Source organism: Miscanthus floridulus, chromosome 16 (genome assembly GCF_019320115.1).
Source record: "Miscanthus floridulus cultivar M001 chromosome 16, ASM1932011v1, whole genome shotgun sequence".
Lineage (NCBI taxonomy): Eukaryota > Viridiplantae > Streptophyta > Magnoliopsida > Poales > Poaceae > Miscanthus > Miscanthus floridulus.
Genome location: NC_089595.1, coordinates 107,104,837 through 107,124,696, shown reverse-complemented (window position 1 = coordinate 107,124,696; position 19,860 = coordinate 107,104,837). Strand labels below are relative to the sequence as shown.

Below are 19,860 nucleotides of genomic sequence, written 5' to 3'. Positions count from 1 at the left end.
TGGCCATTAGTCAACAACAGTGAAGCCATCGGATTTGTCCTTGTCGATCCTATCCGAGCGACGCGAGCAGTCGAGCACCGTGAAGGGGCGGATCGAGCCCCCTCCGATCCTAGGACTGACGTGATGACCTTGGCGAAAGGGACGCTGCCGGGCAGCCGGGGGAGGATTCGCCCACAAGCCAATGCCGTCTTTAACAACGGGAGTGTGCTGCAAGCATCGTCCGTCCGTCCGTCGCCGAGATAATAAACCAAACCACATTGCATTGGCATGGCCGGCTATATTTTTGGTTTGAATATTTTTCATCGCCCTGCCTTGCAGGAGAGGAGAGCACTGCTGTCACAAACACAAACTTCGCTGCTGCTGCTGCGACCACCACCTTCCATTCCACTCTGGTTTCGTGAGACACAAATCAGGACAAAAGGATAAAAGCGCGACAGCAACCGGCGTAACGTAAACAAGCAAGAACCGTTCAGCAAGCCTGGCTAACTCCTTCACGTACTCCAGCCCGACGAGAGAGAGAGAGAGAGAGAGAGAGAGAGAGAGAGAGAGATCAGAGTAAGAAAATAACAGTAAGGCCGTCAAGAGGAGTCAAAAATTCAGGAAAAATAAGTACAGGTGCTTTCTGTGGTACTCCTACAAGTGAAGTTCGTTTCACTTTCACAAGGGAAATAACTGCAGGTTTAATTTATTTATTCTTTACAAAAAAGAAACACCTTTGTATATAGTGTAGTACACAATAATCTCGTATGTACCAATGTCTTCTGTTCCTCTGACCAAGCAGGAGCAGAGTATACGGAAAAGGAGTAAAAGAAAAAAGAGTGTGTGTATCATGGGCTAGACAAAATTAACATATTGGTTACTACGTATACAATCCCTAATCTTCCAAATGCGTCTTCTTCTTCCTCTTGTCTGTAAAAACGTAGGGGAATGGGTGGATAATTCAGGGAGGAAAGGCAGGCAAAGATGAATGAAGGGCCAAAAAGAAAAAGAAAAAAGGATCAGAGTTCAGAAGTATTCCAAGTTGAAGTCGAAATGCGCCAGGCTCTGCTCCTGGCCGCAGGGCTGCAAGAACTTGTGCTCCAGCGCGTCGTCGTCCACCGCCTGCCCCCCGCCGGCGTAGCCTCCACTGTGCTGCTGCTGCTCCAGCTCCGTGTAGGGCTCCGGCTTGGCGGCGGCGGCGCCGGAGGCCCAGTGCAGCACCTCGCTGTCGAGCACGGCATTGCTCATCTCCGCGCCGCAGTTCCAGTTGCTGCTGTTGCTGGAGCTCTCCCCGTAGCCCAGGTTCTCCGACACGTCCAGCACGCTGCTGTAGTCGGCCACGAACCCGGCGTCCGTCGACGCCTTGCCGACGTCGTCGTCGCCGTACGGGCCGCCGTACAATGCCGCCACGCCCAGGTCGAAGCCGAAGTCGGTCACCGGGAACGGGTCGAACACGGCCGCCGCCGGCTGCTGCTGCTTGCTCTGGGCGAGACCGTCGGCGTCGGTGTCGGCTCCTCCGGGCTTACGGTCGTGGTCCCGAGCGTCCGGCAGCGCTGCGCCCGCCTCCGCGGCGGCGCCCGCGGCGATTGGCTTGTGCGTGGCCGGGTCGATGCCCCGCTGCCGGAGCTTCTTCTTGAGACAGCTGTTCCAGAAGTTCTTGATCTCGTTGTCCGTCCGCCCCGGCAAGTGCGACGCGATCTGCGACCACCTGCATGAACAATTCGCTTAGTCCATCAGGCCGGCCATGACCACGAACACAGTTGCCAATTTGATAATGCTAGCTATCTCCCTCCGCCGCATTGCGGACACGCGGGAGAGGCTGGACGAATGCATTGCGATGGCTGTTACCGACCTGTTGCCCAGGATCTCGTGGAGAGCGACGATGAGGTCCTCCTCCTGCTGCGAGAAGCTGCCGCGCTTGAGGTCCGGGCGGAGGTAGTTGATCCAACGCAGGCGGCAGCTCTTGCCGCAGCGCTGCAGCCCTGCACGCACGGCACCACAACGAGCGAGAAGGCAATTCAGGCAAGGCGCGCCATGGATGGCAGTGTACAAGGAAGACGACGACGACAGACTGATGGATACAACAGTGAGAGTGTGTAAGCTTGTTGTGTTGCTTGCCTGCGAGCTTGGGGACAGAGCTCCAGCAGCCGACGCCGTGTCGAATGATGTGACTGTACAGCTTCTCGTCTTCCTCGGGCGACCAGAGGCCCTTGCGGAGCTTGGGCTGCACGCCGCCGCCGCAGGAGAGCCGTCCCATTCTCCCCTCCCGCGCGCTCTCTCTCTCTGCTCCGACGACGACGGCGACAAATTAAGAGAACGGGCAACGTCGGTGATCGACCGCTGCCACTTGCAATGGCGATCGGTGGCTGCTTGTGGCTAGCTCTATGTATGGGCGGGGGGGTATATATGGGGAAGCGTGCGTACCAAGAACTAGTTGCCCGCAGCCCTGCACACAGACACAGACACACTCAACTCTCACTGGTGTGAGCCTGTGAGGTGAGAGACGAACAAGGTGAGGCAGCGATCAAGTGGGTTCTAAGCAAGGTGCAGTGCGCCCGTCCGGGCTCGCGCGCACCAGTGAATTGGAGCTTAAGATACCTCGACTCCCTCCCGTTTCTGAGAGATGGTGGGCGCCATAGCGGCCTAAAATAGTGCGCCGTGCTGGACGCGAGAGGAGAGAGAGAGCTTTCCTGGCTCGCCACCGCAATGGAGAGAGAAAGAGGAAAGAGAGCAACTTCTCCGGTTCTCCCCCTCTCTCCTTAACACGGCGTTAGTTGGCGACATGGCCTTTGCATTAGTACTACATTTTCCCCTCTAATCAGCCTGTTCGGCTGAACTACTTCCAACTTGTTTCAGTTTGTTCTCTCACAGAACACTATTGAATCATCCGTAAGTGGATCTTGCCACCCTGTTACGAGTGACTAAACACTGCTGATGGCAACTGTGGAAGAGAAAACCAGCCATGAATGCGCCCCGTGGACTCGCGAGTTACGTCTAATTAATCGCGACCGCGCCCTTGGTACGACGCGAAACAACCTCCTCCTCCCATCGCGTCGTCACGTTTCCTTTTCCTTTCACTCGCCCAGCGCTCCTCCAGCGTGCTCTGGTCCACTGTGGAAACGGAGCGGAGCGCCACGGAGCCGGCGGCCAACCAAAGCCAGCCGCGCGCCCGGCCCGAGTGCCCGGTCTCTCTTGGGCCAGGCGGCTAGCTAGCTAATCACGTCGCTAATCTCGATCGGCCTCACCAATCACGTCGCGTGTACAGTGTACTAGTAAATAAATGGCCATGGCCTCCCTGCCGACCTCCGCGTCCCATCCCGTCCGTCCGTCACCCTGCAGCACGAACATGTATGCCCTGCCCTCGTCGCCTCGTCTACAGCTTACTCATTCGATCGTGGCCTCGTCTACGGAGATTTTTCCCGTCAGATTCTGACGTAGTAAGTTTTTTATATATAGTAATAAATAAATAGAACGGGTGATCGCCGGTGTCTGCCCCGTCAATCCGCCGATAGCGGCCGCCGCCGACGGTTGGGGTTGCACTGTCGTCCCGGAAGAAATTGGGGGTCGTCACGTTGAGTGACTCACTCACCGCAGCCTCAGGGAGTGATGACAGCGGATTTAACATCTCGCCTTCTCGATGATCTCCCGTCTGCAGTGGATCCGATCTGTTCTGACAGTAAACACATAGGAGGAGTATAGGAGTACTCCTCTGCAGAGAGTACAACATGCATGAGCAGATTTGTTACTGGTGGATTGGCTTTCGATTGCCAGTGTATTGTGAGATGTACTCAAGCAAAAGTACCAACACATGCGCGTCATTCTCGTTAATGACCTCGCTGTAGTTGAGATGGAAAGAAGGAAAGAAAACTGACAGGAAATGCGCGTACTAAGCTGGTGGTAACTTCTGAAGGATGGCTGTGATGAATCGCTCGCCCAATCATTTCAGTGTCGGGGAAAGAAGCGACGTCGACAACAGTCAAACAGTGCATGTTTAGCGTAAACGGTAAAAGCGTTCAGAAAATTTAACCTTCCTCGTCCTCTTCCTTTCAGCTCTCGTTTCACCATGCCACTTGTTCATTAGTACGTGGACGTGGTAGTAAGCATGCGTCAGGGTGTTGGCATTAGTGCTGCCTCAATATATATTCAGATTTCAGAAAAGGACCTTAGTGCGTGAAAGAATACTCAGTAAGTTCGTACTACGTGGAACTCGTGTCCACTAGACCAATAGCTGGTCCTTCAAGGCTTCAATACTAAAATGTCCGAAAAAGAACATAAGAAAACGAAGCAAGAAAAGCTGAAGCCTGAGACTGACAGTTACCGAGTACTGAACGTGAGTATGAAATACTACCATGCATTACGGTTACTTTGGTTTGAGTTGAGCGGAGCCATCATGTGGTGCAGACAAGAACAAGAGACAACAGGGCAGCACGGTCCCATCAGATGCTAGATCATCGATCTCATCCTTGTACTTGAAGGGAAAAGGAGGCCTGCGCGCGCGCGTACAGTCGCCGTACAGATGTTGCACAGACGGCAGTTGTGCGTGATCACACAGGCAGGAGTGAGTACATGGATGTTGGATACGATCACAGGCGCACAGCCACAGCAGCAAAAAGACACCCAAGCAAGCAAGAAAGCAGCAGCAGCAGCACGGCGCGCACGAGTCGCCTGCACTGTACGGCACCGCGGGTGTGGCCGTGGCCATGTGCTAGCTAGCTTGCTTCGTCCACCAGCCGCGAGCCTGCGACCGATGGATCCATCGGTCGATTCGATTCGCCAAAATCACCCAGCGTTCCGGCCAGAAAACGGCAGCGGCCTAGCAGCGGCAGGTCAAAAAAGCTGCTGCCGTCGTCCAGCGCATCAGAAGATGGCGTTGAAGTTTTTGTTTTGGCACGGGTAGTTACGTTAACACATGCTTTGCGGGGGGTTCCAGCGAGCGCGGTAGGTCTGCCGGCCGCGTTCTTGGTGGCAACAAACAACCGTTTTCTCATTGCAGACAGGCCGCCCGTGCACGGATCATATCGGAGCCATGCATCCAAATTTTGGAAGAAAACATGTGTCGCTGTACAGCTCGAAACCAATCGAGAGAGATCGGACGCTAGCTATAGTAGCCTGGCAATGCGTGGTGATCGATCGATCGCACACAACTTGTGTGTATGGAGTACGTACTAGCTAGCGCGTAGTAGGTACGACTACGAACGTGCTGCCACTACTGGATGCCTCCTGATGCCTCTGCCGTGGTGCAGGTACGTACGTAGCTTGCGGAGCAACGGCGAATGATAGCGCCTACTGGCTACCACTTGCACTACTAGCCGATTGATCCGAGTGCTTGTCACAAAGCCACAAAGCCCACGATCGACCACAAGGGGGGTCGGAGGGGATGAGGAAGCGTGAGTTGGAGAAAGCGAGCCTACGCTCTCGCGGCACCGTTCGTTCGCCGGTCGCGGGCTCGGTCGCCGTGAGTTGGAGAAAGCTGCGTACGTGATGGAGCTAGCTAGCGTTAGCCGTTAGGTGGCCGGTCGCGGGCTCGGGCTCGGGCTCGGGCTCGGGCGGCCCCGCGCCTCACGCGCGCGCGAGAGCGCATGCGTGCAGCGTCCCGGCCGGCCGGACACGTACGTACGGCCGCTCGCTCGTACGTGCGCGGTCGTGGCACGCGAGATAGAGGCCAATCAAGGGCATGCATGCTCGCTTGTTGCTTCCAGCATGGTCCAAGACTTGGACGATCGATCAGGTACGTACGTACGATCGATAGGTACGAAGCGCTGCTAGCTAGGAGTATGTACCCAGGAGGCTAGGAGCAGTAGGCGCGCGCGCGCTCTGCATGGTGACTGCCAGAATTGCTGCTGGACTACTCCTGCAACAACAACAACAACGGACGAACAAGGAGCTGAACAGACGATGGGGGCGGTGGCTTTGGTTTGCATGGCGTGGCCAGCTGTAGCTGGTGAGGCGGCCGTTGCCGTTGGTTGGTTTACGTAGACGTATGCCCGCCGCGGGACGCGTCGGCCTCGCTTCGTTGTTGGTATTGCCACAATGCCACCTGCTGCCCTGCTTGCTGCTCTGCTCGCGTTTGGGCCACGTACTACTCTCTCGCGCGCGCGTTCGCTCCCATGTTCGTGCGAAACCGACGCGTGCATGTGATGCATCGGTCTCCCCGGATCATCCGTACGAGGAAATCCACGCCATGCCAGGCGGGCTCTCAGTCTCAGCCTCTCAGGGTAATGCGAGATCCGGAGAGCTTAGCGGCATATGATGCTGATGACAGGCCTCGGCCACCACTTTGCTCATCGTCATCACTTGCTTATTGGTTCCCTTTAATTTCGGCACAAATTGCAGCTGCAAACAGAATCGATCGGGAATATAATGTATATATGCGTGGCAGCGGTTTGTTTCAGTTGTTGGTGTGGCATATGCACTCCGTTACACTAGCCCATCCGATGCGATATCTTTGGGACATTGCAATGCAATGCATGATGCATCCATGTATAGGCTTGCATGCATGCGTTGCAGCCTGTCCTGCTCCTTTGGCAAAGCTTGAAGCTACTTCACACACCAAGGTAGGCGGGCTTTCGTTGTCCCACCAAGCTGTGCAGCGGTTACGCACAGTACAGTGTGTGCCATTTTCAAACCAAACAAAAAAAAAAGGCAAGGCACGGCGGGGAGAACGGGGATCGCGACTGCTGCTTTAATTAAAAAGCCCGTGTACTAATCATCTCGCCCAAACGTGTAAGCTGTCGGTTACTGACCGGTGAGTGCTTCTACTCATGGACAAATGACTCCGCACGACTAGAGCGCGCGACCTACTACTAATTCCAGATGCAGCCGCATGCAAATGATTCGGAATTAATTCACGACCGGCCTCAAGTATCACCGTACCGGTTAGTTTGCACTGTCACCTATATACTTCTCACTACACCAACTGTGTATTCAAGGACGATAATCATTTTGCTTGTCATGCAGTTACAGCTTCTTCACAATCAATCTGTTTGACTGATGACGACTCGACTCCAGTGTGTGTACCTTTTTGCTCTCTTCATTTCTTCAAGAAAACTCCAGCATGCTTGGTAGTAGCATATATATGTTGTTTGCATGTGTACTGTATGCTAATATACACCACCGTATCATGGTACAATCAATATATGTAGCAGCTTGCGACGTTCTTTTATCTGTGTGTACTTTATCTAAAGCCAACACACTACACAAATCCTTCTGCTTCCTCCTGTCGAAAACCTAAGTCTATATATATTTGTGAGAAGTCAAACTTATTTTTACATTTTACTTACGTGTGAGTCTAAAATTTTATATAGTTTGACAACACAAGAGTAGCATACTAGATTAATCATTAAAGTATTCTTATAGTATATATACCCTTGTTTATACGATGTTAGTTAGTTCAAAATTGAACAAATTAATGCCGTACATAGTACAAAAGGACATAAGGAGTACCAATTTTCATTTAAAATATACTTTTTATAGATATTCGCATTGCTGGCTGACCGTGTCAATGTCCTAATGGATTGATATGTTCGATTGGAGAAGAGTACGAAGATAAAGAGCAACAGCACACCGCATATATGTCATATGTGATAATGTTATTATAATGACTAGACTACCGATATGTTCGCTGGTTGGTTTCTGGACTGATAAGCTCGACTGGTGGAAAGAGGAAAATACTGTTGGCTGCCTGATAAGCCCTGGCTGAAACCAACAAGCGAACAGGCTGTACGTCGTATGCCGAATCTACGGGAACACGTAGAATTGCCACTCGATTAGTGTCTACAAAGTGCATGTCCCTATTGTGGACAAAAAGATCCGGCTAGAATCTTACTCGAGGCCCTGATCTTGACTTGCCTCCTCTAGAAAGGAAAGAGAGAAGGTGAAAAAGGAAAGCATATAAAAAGGGAGGGGAGCAGCATGCATCATGTTGGCTCCTCTTTGAAGTTATGCAAACTAATACTTGGGGTCGCATATATAATATATAGTACATATATCAAATTCGCAATGATATAAAACTAGAAATATGAGCAGCCACATGTTGGTTGTTTATGAGTCCACGGCGACGGAGGTTGGTGTGCAGTGCCATGCCGTTGCCATCACAACAGATAGCGTGATGTGCACTTGCCTTGCGTGAGTAACCTGCATGATTAAGCCGTTCGGTACAATGGCCGGCCGGGTAGCGTTCGTTCAAGCCATGCAAAACCAAACCGTGTACTAATAGCTAGCCCACCTAATTTAATTAGCCTGCCCTTTTCTTACGAAGGCTAGAATTATCCCTAGGCCTTGTTTAGATGCCATCCAAATTCCAAGTTTTTTCACTCTCTTCATCACATCAATTTTTAGCCGCTTGCATGGAGTATTAAATGTAGGTAAAAAAATAACTAATTACACAGTTTAGTTGGAAATCACGAGATGAATCTTTTGAGCCTAGTTGGTCCACGATTAGACAATATTTGCCAAATAAGACGAAAGTGGTACTATTCATCGGGTTCAAAAAATTTGCAAAGTGAACAAGGCCCTAGAATTTTTTTCTTCGAAGATAAAAATCACTTCATTAATTCTTGTTTCTGCCAAGGTACGGCAAACGACAATGTCCATTTTTTATTTCTTAGTTAATTAAAAGTGAATATAGTAATTGAAATTAGTTACTGTGTAAAACCTATACTAACCTAAGAAAGCATGTATATATGTGGCCTATAGTTGCAAGGTTACTGGCATTTTATATATGTGTCTATGTCTATACTATACACTTAACTAACGATTTTGTTCAGAAATCAGAATTACTATTTAGCCTGCACAATCTTTTTCAGGCTGTGTTTAGTGGTAGGAATTTGGATTTTGGGGCTACTGTAGCACGTTTGTTTTTATTTGGCAAATAGTGTTCAAACATGGACTAATTAGGCTCAAAACGTTCGTCTCGCAATTTTCCACCAAACTGTGCAATTAGTTTTTCTTTTCGTCTATATTTAATGCTCTATGCACGGGCCGCAAACATTCGATGTGACATATACTGTAGCAACTTTTTGGAAGTTAGGGTGGAACTAAACAAGGGCTCAGTGATGGGGGTAGCAGCTGATAGCTGCTACTTTTGGCTTGTCAGATAGACCGTATTTTATTCCATATAGGCAGTCAATCTAGAAGGGGAATCAATTCAGGGGTGATATACTTTATGATCGAATCGACCTTACCGACAAATCATTCAGTCGATTGATTTGCCCAACTGTTGAAGCTCCTGTTCTCAGAATCTTGACGATTGTGGCCTTGTTTAGTTCCAAAAAGTTTTCCCAAAAGTGTTACGGCCCATTACATCGAATCTTGTGATACGTACATGGAGCATTAAATGTAGATGAAAAAAACTAATTGCACAGTTTGATTGAAAATCACGAGACGAACGTTTTGAGCCTAATTAGTAATACTAATTGCTAAATAAAAATGAATATCTGTACAACAGTACCCGAGCAGATTTTCATACTGCGCCACTATTTCACTGACAGTACAGCTGGGCATAACTTATTAGTAGTACAGACCCTATAGGCGTAGCTAATGACCTAATGTAAACTGCAAGCAAGCAATCACGATATATGCATGGAGATTGGAGATTCCTTTTTTTTTTCTTCTTTCCAACAACAATTTTATAAGAGACAAGGAAGCAGAATCGCAGTGCCTTTCATCGTCAGAAAAACAAATAGTGAAAAAGAAGATGAACAGCACAGCACGGTTTCTTTTGTTCAGAGCCCGGCCGGCCGGCCCGTTGTCGATCGAGCGTGGATGAAGCTCCGGTTCCTTGCACAGTGTTCTTTTCCTTCCCCAAGCGATCCATGAGAGTCCGTTCACAAAAGAATGTAATTCTCGCTTCTGAGGAGCCAAACAATTTAAATTTTAACTAAATTTATATAAAAAAGTAATAACATTTATTATACAAAATAACTATTATTGAATTCGTTATATGATATATTTTTATAATAAATTTATTTGAAGACATAAATATTAATACTATTTATCATAAACTTGACCAAATTAATCCTACAGTCGTATTCTTTCTTGAACAGAGGCCGTAGACGTCAGGCTCCATCGGAGGCATTATTACTCCCCAGTGAAAAAGGCGCAATTTTCGCTGTGGCGATTGATCGCAGGATGCCACCTCGATCAAGAAGTCCGAGTCGCCGGCCTGCCGCCGTCACGTCAGGCTCCATCGGAGGTATTATTAGTGCGTGTTTAGTTTGCGAATTTTAGGAATTTAGCTACTATACCATTTTCGTTTTTATTTGGCAATTAGTGTTCAATCATGGATTAATTAGGCTCAAAACGTTCGTCTCGCAATTTCCAACCAAACTGTGTAATTGGTTTTTTTCGTCTATATTTAATGCTCTATACACGTATCGCAAAATTCGATATGATGGCTACTTTAACACTTTTTGGGAAACTTTTTGAAACTAAACAAGCACTTACTCCCCAGTGAAAAAGGCGCAATTTTCGCTGTGGCGATTGATCGCAGGATGCCACCTCGATCTAGAAGTCCGAGTCGCCGGCCGGCCGCCGTAGACGTCAGGCTCCATCGGAGGCATTATTACTCCCCAGTGAAAAAGGCGCAACCACCTCAAACAATCTCGCCCAGATCATGTTATCCCATCAGCCACACACTTTGCTCGCGCAACCAATATTCTAAGGGAACGCTGTGAGGTGCATGGCGACCGATCGAGCCTTGCGTAGTTGCGTTGCATGCATGTCGGTTGCTTCCCATGAAATCTTTCCCTGATGTGGACCGCCGCTTCCTTCATCATCAGTTAGTTCATGGGGGGAGGAGGAGGAGGAGAAGAGAACCTGTCTGATCTGATCGAAGCTGTCGCTGTAGTTTTTTTTTTTTTCAGAGCTGCAAATTAAACGCAATTAAGAACCGCGCCTGGTGACTCAGCAACGCACAAACGGAGCGCCAGTGCGTCAGTCATCAGTAGCAGTTGTTGGCCATTGCGTCAGGCACAGGAGTTGGGCGTCGACTCGAGTGAGGCCATGCAGTTGCCAATATGCCATAACGTAACACTGCAGACGTGTTTCTTTTGCGAAGGATGGTGCCACTGCAGTGTGCAGTTTCCCTGCAGACCATGCAGAGTGGATAGACTCTGCTGCGTTGCAGCTGTGCAGGGGCCTTGGCACGCACGCACGCGCACAGACATCCGTTTGTCCGATCCGTCCTGCTGCTGCTGCTGCTGCTGCTCATGCAGTCATGCCCCAGATGCCTTGTCTGCGTGCATGGACAAGGGTCGGGCGTGCGCTGTCGATCGTGCCGGCCGCGCGCTGTCAGTGTCAGGGCACTGCCACTGCCACTGACTGCGGCAGCCACGGGCAGCTCCGTTCTGTTCTACGCACACACGCATCCTGAATCCTGATGATGAGCAGCTACAGCCAGGGGGCGAGAAATGATCACACGTTGCTTTCCTACATGGGGGACGAGGACGATCGGGTCCATCCCATCCATGGCTCGCCCGATAGATACGCCAGGCAGGCTCAGGCCGGAAGCTTCTGCGTCCCGCCCCTGCTTTTTTTTTGACGATGCCCGGCGCGGTGGCGGGGCCCGCGTGGCTCATTCGAAAGGGTTGACCAGGTGAAGTGTCGGCAGCTAGCTAGCTACTCCGACGATTCTCCTCACACTGGTCTGTTCTAGCTGCACTTGTTCTGCAGTGAGCTGAGCTCTTCAGTCTTGGCCACCTTCACCTCCTCCTCGATCTGCCTCCGTTGAAATGAGTCCGTCTCCGCCTCTCCGGAATGGACCGCGTTGATCTCGTGCCTCCGACGCGCCATGGAGCTCGCCCGGTTCATCGTACCGCGCAGGCAGACGTCGCCGGCCGTGCGCGACGCCGCAGGGAACCCGTGCACGGTGCACGTCGGTCACTCGGCCCTGCTGCCTGCACCTGCTGGGTATAATTCGTCAAACGTACTGTGACTGAGAGGATGCCGATATGGTCGTCCCGGACCCTGGTAGCTAGGAAGGGGGAAAAGGGGGTTGAAACTTTGCATGGGCGCACGAAAGGTGACGGGCCCGGGGGGAATGCCTGTGCTGGGGGAATCCGAGAACAGCAAACTGACCGACCCGTTTGGACCGTGTGGGCGTGGCACCACGGACGACGCAATGCAGGTGCAGGCCAGGCAGCGATTTCTCCCTCCGGAATGATGATGCGCGCGCGCGGGTCTCCGGTTTTGTTCTAGGCTTCTAGCTCGATGGACCACCACGGCCAGGAAAACGGATGATTTTGAGATGACGCATCGGTTTGCAAATCGTGGTCAGGGCCGCCGTGCGTCGCGCTGGCTTAATTGGTAAGTCAAGCGTGATTAGCCGAGGATAATTGAACGCCAACGGCAGGACCAGGACATCGTACGGGATCCATCGATAAATCACGTTGCAACCAACTGAAGCAGCCGATCTTTTTCTGTCGTCTGTCGGTCTGTGACAGAGTGTGCGTTAGTGCTGAATCTTCGTCACGGTACGGCCTGCCGCCGACAGCCCTGTTCACTTGTATAATTCGTACTTTTCAACTTATTTTTTTAGCCGGAACAGTATTTTTCTCTCACAATAAATCAGCCGGAATAATATTTCGGTTTATTTTTTCAGCGAAGCGAACGGGGCCTACGTGCGTCAACTGATGAGGTTATGAGGAGATGGGGAGGTTCAGGAATCTCACTCAGCTGGAGCATCCATCAATCATCTCCCTCTGTCGAAAGAAAGAGCAAGGTATCTTGTGACTGGTGAGAAACAACTGCAACTGCCGAGCCGAGTGCGCGCATGTGGTCGATCGTCTCGAGGCAGTAGATTCAGAGTTCACTGGAAGGAAGAAGAAAAAAAAAAGAACGAGGCAATGCAATGTGAGCGTCCAACATTGATTCCGAGATACCACACGTTCTCTTTTGCTTCTTCGTCACAACTGTCTGCGGTGTCATCACCGTGCCCACCACCATCCATTGTTTCTCGTGCTCATTCGACACTGTGCGTGGGCCAGGTAAGGGTAAAGAAGGATGCTGGATGCAGGCACCACCAGGCGGGGGATGTCCAATCTCCTCCAATGTCCCTTTGCTTGTCCCTGCAGCGCGAAAAAGACGCCCCCGCCTTGGCGCCTTCCACTTCCCCTCGACGTCAATGGCATCGTTGTAGCTTGCGCGTTCCAAGAAAGCGACGGGCCATGGCCGTCACCTCCTTTTCGCATTTTCTACGGGCGCACACCTGTGCTCCCCCCAGCGCCGATGCCGGACGCACGGCGCCCACGGCGACGCGCGGGAGGGAGGAAGGCGTTGATGCCCAGCCGCTGCCGCGCTCCGTCTCACACCTGGCGCGCGCCTGGGCCATGCGCGCCGCCGTGAGGTTCCTGTCACTCTGTCAGGGGGATTAAAGGCGACGTTGGACGTGCAACAGGCCTGGGGGCCGTGAGGTTCTCGCGTTTTCTTCAGGCTCACAGTAAGCCGCCTGGGGACCGTCCGGGGCTCTCGCTCGCTCTCGTTGCGTGTTCCTCGCCTACGAAAAGAGAAAAGCCAGCGGAAAGGGGCCGTGTTTTTACCAGGACCAGTTAAAATGCACATGCGGCACGTACGTGCCTAGAAAACATCTGTCGTTTTTATTTGCTATTTTTTAGCTTGCTTGCCGTTATCATCTTATTTTAGTATTTCCACGTTTATTTGAAACCAACATTTTTTTGATCATTTAGAACTATGTTGAAGTGCCAGTGGAGCGCCAGTTCTACTGTCCCTGCCGTTAGTGTATACTCCGTATTTGTTTGAGTGGAAGTTGTTAGTATACATGTATATTCCGCATGTGTTTATGAAAAAAATTATAAAAAACACAAGGACAGCAATGTCATTTTTTACAAACTCTTCATCATCATAGTGAATTCCATCATATGTTTTCTCGATCAATGACCTTACCTCTAGACTCACTCTCATCATCTGCTTGACGATGCCATATAGTGATTTTCTTTGATTGTTGATGGACAAAGAAGTCGATGGCTATGAAAACTTGTAGTTTGTTTGACGAAGTTTGATGCCTGCATGGGAGCGTATCTTCTTACTACAATCTTGCCATTATTGGTTCCAATCCGCCGACTATGATCATGACAATTTTTGTGTAAGAGTGTCAAAGTTTTGTATTTACTAGAGCCATATAACTCAAAGTTTTCATGACCTAGGTCTGCATAGTAGTAACCCTTAAGTTGGCACTTTGTAAACAATAGTCCTGTAATATGAAGAAATACAACTTCGAATAAGAATTATTCATATAAACATAAGCCAACCAAAATGTCATTTGGCTACACATTTACAATTGTTAAGAGCAAATCGAAGGCAATATTTTGTTATCCCTATAGAAAATTAAAATTCTTGCCAAAAATTCATTCTCAAAACTGTGCTTAGTGGGGACTCCCTGGTCCTTTTCAGCTCTGAAACCTAATGAAATCAAAGCATAAACAATTTTTTTTCTAGTAAGAAAAGGGAAGCACCTTGAAGATAGTGAACATTAAGCGTGCACCTTGAATATTAGTAAAAAAACAGTTTTGCTTTCTTCTATTTCTTTTTGTTTCAAAGAAGCTCACCTCTTTGAAGAAGTCATGTGGCAGAGCGACCAGGATGTCGGCACTGTCTCTTGTGTTCTTCTCGCAACCGCAGGCACCATGATGCGCCATTCTCTCAAACATTTCGATAGCATTGTTAACCTGGGATAAAAAGGGGAGCAAAATTGGCATCCCTAAAGTGATAAACCAAATAATGTTTAACTACTTGGCGTTTAGAAATTTATCAGGTGAAGAATCATAGGAAAGAACAGAGCATTACAAATGAATCACATGTGGGTTTTGAATCATAAAACACAAAATAAGAATTGTCATACGCGTCTGTCAATCATTATTATTGACTGTTGTAAAGCTAGTGTTATAACTGTAACAGACAACCAGGTTAATCAAAGAAACTAAATGTTTACTTGCTACCTTAAAAGTTTTAGCAATGTGCAGGAACAACGAAATTCTCTCCACCCATCATAGCTACTCTTCTTTCAAATTCTCTCTGGTTTCAATGAACACCTTTTTTCTAGTTATAAAAAAAATGAGCACCATTTTTTGTGAGCTTAATAAGGAGAGAAATTCTGCCTTAAAATTGCACTGCAAATGAAGAAGAAAATTGAAAAAATTACTATAATATCTAAAAACAAACAGGTCCAACTCCAATCACCTGAGCACCCATTCAAACAACAGGCTAGATACATTTTTTTTTTGCTAGAGACATAGGAAAAATCTTTCCTCTACAGAAGAAGAATTGAAAAAATAACTATAATATCGGAAAACAAACAGGTCCAACTCCAATATCCTCAGCAACCATTCATTTTTTTTTTTGCCACAGACATAGGAAAGCTCTTTCCTTTTCAGTAAATAATACAATTTTGCGGCATCTAGAAGAAACTAATGAGATGGCCATGCAGCATAGAATAAAGCTCCAGTCCTTGCTGCTAATTTTTATTGCCCGGCCTCTCTAGAAATGTTATGCCTAGTCTATAATTTGCTAAAATAATGTGTGCATCATATTGATATGACAAAATAAAGAAAAAATAGTAGTGGTTTACCTCTCAGACGGGTGACACAAGAATCCTACTGGTCCAGATGCTGACATCATTCTGATAAATATTTCTTGCTTCATGCCTTCATAACTATTTGCATCTGCATAACTGTAGCATATCTCAAGATATGGATAGATGGTATATTCTGTTGGTATGCCTCCAACAGAGCTGCTCTTTTGAAACCATAATCAAAATTGTCAAATATCAACGAAGAACAAATGTACTTGCATGCGAGTGCCTGGCCGCGATGATGCAGCCAGCAGCCGCCTGCACCTGCGGTCTGCCACACCTGCGGACTGCCACACACCCCCGCACGGTGATGCACGATCGCACCGGGAACACCGAGAGCCACTGCTTCATATGTTTATAAGGAGTATGAAACCATACATGTTTGTAGGGAGTATGAGTACATACATGTTGACTCAGGAGCACGTATATATTAGTATGAGTACCAGAGTACGTACACGGTACACATACTCAGAGGTGCATTGATACATATACAACACAAGGTTATATAGCTGGTATATATGGCGGCAGAGTATGAGCACATACTCTATCTAGGAGAGTATGTGCATATACTCAAAAAAATATATTAGTATTTACGGTCGGCCGGTATATGACAAGAAGCTAATAGTATTTAGTGAACATTTAAATTAAATAGGCCATTTTGCTTGCTAGCATTGTAGAGACGACATCCACGGACCACTCCTGATGGTGACCAGAAATCATGTAATGCAGCACACCATGAAAACAGATGGTGAGACCAACACCTGGAACGGTGACAGAAATACGTAATACCAATAATATAAGCAACTTAGCATTAAGGTATATGCATTTTTGCATGTATATTAGGAATACGCTTCATATATTAATATTAATTCATATCTGAAAATTCGTGCAGTAGTCACGCATGCAAACAGACAATACAGCGCCAGGCACTGTACCTGAACATTGATGAACACGAATAGAGTCTGGTAATGAATACAAAAGCATTGATGCATCTTTTCGCTGGTCCAGCATCAGATGTGAGCAGATGCATGCCTCCGCCTCCGAGTCAAAGGATTTAATTGGTGGAAGGAGTAACCACATATGCCAACTTAGATCCATATTCATAGGCATCGGATAAGGGCACAGATAAACCTTCTCTCGATCTGCATCCTGCAAGGAGACGGAATAAATAAATCGATCCAATAGGAAGATTTGGGAGTGTCTCAACCATACCTGGATTCTGCGGCCTTGCTCGATGGATCCGGTGGACGCGGGCTCCGACGAGACCTGGTCTGGCAGAGGCGGCGCACCTCCGTCTGCACGGGCTGGGATGCGCGCATCGTTGATGGTGAAGAAAGTACTGAAGGACCCGACCCTCTTGTCCCTGACAGCGGTGGCGTTGCCGTTGGCCTTGCTGCCGTGAGCCAGCGGGTACGCACGGTGGAGGAGCGACTGCTTGACATAATGGGGTCGCCCGGAAGATACGCGCGGTGGAGGAGCAGCTGCTTGACATCATGGGGTCGCCAGGAAGAAGATCGCCTAGGAGGCGACAGGGTTGGACGGAGGCGGCCGCGGCGGTGCATAGGAGGCGAGGGGGCAACTGGATTCCTCGCCTACGAAAAGAGAAAAGCTACCGGTCCGGAGTAAAAAGGCAGTTGCCTGCTTGCGATGCTAGTGCGAGGGCGAGAGCGCTCGCTCGCCCGGCGCGCACGATGAGTAGCTTCACGGCGACGTGCGTGCATGGTGGTTAGGCTAGCGTTTGGTTTGGAGGGCGACGCCGCAAGCCTCTAACCTGGTCGTGTCTGGATGTCCGAATTGTGTGGTATGGATTTGGAGCTGGTCAGCTGGTGTCAGGGTGTATGCACATGCATTATTGTCCAAACTGCATACTGATTGGCATTGCAATTGCAAGCCCCATGTCATCAAATAGTCAAAATACCTGCATTCATTTCGTCAGGTTTTTGCAGCTCGCTGACCACTCACCACTTCGATTGACAAATGACAAATTCTTTTTAGATTACAATTGACAAACGGAGAATAGTTCGATCTGAGTTCTTGTCAAGGCCCAACACTGGATCCTAGCATTCCAGCCAACAGGCCGCAGCTTGTGTAAAGGGGCCCGTTACGTAATACACGTACTTTTTGGGCCATCATAACGGAAGAAACTAATTGCAATTCGGACATGGGCCTCGGCCACAAACCACTCACACGAAGGTACCACGCTGGATCAAATACAGAGCTGACATTGCGTTCACACACTTGTTGCAAGAACACTACACATTATGGTTTGATCCATGAAAACTTTGAGTTTGTTTGAACTCTTTTAAATCTGATTTCACATTAAAACCTAATTTTTAAGCATGTGTTTTGTTAAGGGGCTTTGGACTTTACTTGAGCACTACTTTTTCAGACCAAGAATTTAGATGGATTTTCCATGCTTTTTGGAAAACATTTTGGGGCTAAACAATTTAACCGAGCTATGAACAATTTCAAAATCTTAAAACTATGAACTATGCTGCTAGATCCAAGCAAAATGGGTCGTCATTGACTTTTAGCATCTACTTGAAAAATTACAAGATTTCTTTTATTTTTAGCATCTACTTGAAAAAATATAGGTTTCTGGGAGGTCCATAGATCCTTCATTTTGGATCAATATAAGAAAAATTAGGTTAACTGAAACCTCAAATATAACGTTGGAAGAATTTAACCGTAGCTTTTGTAGTTTTGAAACTAAAACTACAAAAGCTACGGTACCATTTCAAGCAAAATGGTGTGCTTGATTTTTAATATTTACTTAGATTTTTGAAGGTATCTATGGCATTCGTTTTGGCTTCCGTGAGCATGTTGAGCCACTGCTTCACGGTGTGTGGACACATATCATTGCCACTAACAAAAATGATTTGTTTATGTATTGCATTGGGTGCTTGAATATTTGTTCCCCATTGTAACCAATCACTTCTACCCGTTCCCTTGTCAGAACTATAACACACGATCTTCTATAAACTCATATACCACCTGTATGCGTAGCCGCACTAATTCCAATTGTGATGTACTAAACCTTTAGGGCTTGTTCGGTTGTGGACGTACCCAGAACTAGATTCAATCCCCGTTCCTTCCTAAAACGTGTGCACTCTTAGCCCACTCGAGGATCCTGTGGAGGCCACATGCAGCAGAAACCCCTTCACCTCGCCTGGAATCCAGCCAGGCCTCTAGAGTCGTGGAATGAATCCTTGTGGAGGCTACATGCAGCAGAACGTGCGGAGGCTACCTGTAGAGGAACGAATCCCCACAAAGGCGCCTTGCACCTCAACGATCTCCCCACCTACAGCTGTGTGGATTGGTTCCACGGGGGAAATTAATCCCTTACAACCGAACATGCCCTTAATGGGATTGTCTAAGAATCATTCGATAGAGGTGAAGGAGTGTGCATCACATCGAACGTCCAAATGTGATCGAGGGTATCTGTGATGTTTATCTTTTTTGGTACTGAAGCAAGCTAAGTTGTCGGTTGTCAATACAACAAAAAACATTCCATCTTTTGGCTTGCTTTCATGTCACAAGTAGTACTCATCGAGAAATAAAATACAATATTATTCCAACCAACTTTTTTACTCGTCTTCCGTGAGCATTTCAACCACTATTACTCACAAAACGATTTATTTATCTATTAAGTCAAGTGCTTGAATGCTTGTGGCCCTACTATAGTCAACTATTTCTATCAGTGCCCCCAACAACAACTATGGCACCCATGTTCTATAGTCTCGCAATCAGAAGTGCTATCACCTAGATTTGTAGCCGTATAAATCCAATCGTTATGAATCCAAAACTTAAAGGGGTTTGTCTAAGGATCGTTATTGGGTAGAGGCGAAGGAGCAAATCACGTCTGTAAGGAAAATGGATCCTTGGTCCATTTATTTTAGATTTTGATGTTTGATGACCAACATAACTAAATTGGACTAATGAATTTGCAAGTGTTTGTTTTATAGTTCAATAGGGTGCAAGACGTAACGTGGACGAAGACGACGTGATGATCCAATGATCAACACCTCAAGCAAGACCTTTGAAGCACAAGAGAAGACCCAAAAGATCAAGCCAAGTCCAAGCATGAAGATTGGAACCAAGCCGTATGCAAGATCGCGAAGAAATGAGCTCACTGTGGTGATCGGATGCAGGACCGGACGCTGGTCAAGCGACCGGACGCTGCGACCGGACGCTGGGCAAGTGGCTCGGCAGACAGGCGACCGGACGCTGGCGGCAACCGACCGGACACAGGACAGCAGCGTCCGATCGAGTATAGTAAGGTTCCAGAGCGGCAAATC

The 19,860-nt window shown here is 48.2% G+C and overlaps 2 protein-coding genes across 7 annotated transcripts; both read right to left on the bottom strand.

Moving 5' to 3' along the window:
* Positions 1-646: 646 nt before the first annotated feature.
* On the bottom strand, positions 647-2,713 carry LOC136512503 (myb-related protein Hv33-like). Its single transcript, XM_066506467.1, has 3 exons — positions 2,098-2,713; positions 1,832-1,961; positions 647-1,687 (listed from the first exon to the last, which is right to left on the bottom strand). The coding sequence occupies exons 1-3, from the start codon at positions 2,234-2,236 to the stop codon at positions 1,006-1,008; spliced, it is 951 nt and encodes a 316-aa protein (XP_066362564.1). The 5' UTR covers positions 2,237-2,713; the 3' UTR covers positions 647-1,005.
* Positions 2,714-13,850: 11,137 nt separating this feature from the next.
* Positions 13,851-17,287, bottom strand: LOC136513742 (uncharacterized). 6 transcript variants are annotated; one of them, XM_066507701.1, is made up of 6 exons: positions 16,775-17,287; positions 16,498-16,711; positions 15,778-15,904; positions 15,560-15,661; positions 14,541-14,660; positions 13,851-14,185 (listed from the first exon to the last, which is right to left on the bottom strand). In XM_066507701.1, exons 2-6 carry the CDS (start codon positions 16,670-16,672, stop codon positions 14,158-14,160), a joined length of 552 nt encoding a protein of 183 aa, XP_066363798.1. In that variant the 5' UTR covers positions 16,673-16,711; positions 16,775-17,287; the 3' UTR covers positions 13,851-14,157. The 6 variants fall into 6 exon arrangements, 3 of the variants coding, with proteins under 3 accessions (XP_066363798.1, XP_066363799.1, XP_066363800.1); XM_066507702.1 differs by having other exon boundaries at positions 15,782-15,904; XM_066507703.1 differs by having other exon boundaries at positions 15,782-15,904; positions 16,498-16,704.
* Between the last annotated feature and the right edge of the window lie 2,573 nt (positions 17,288-19,860).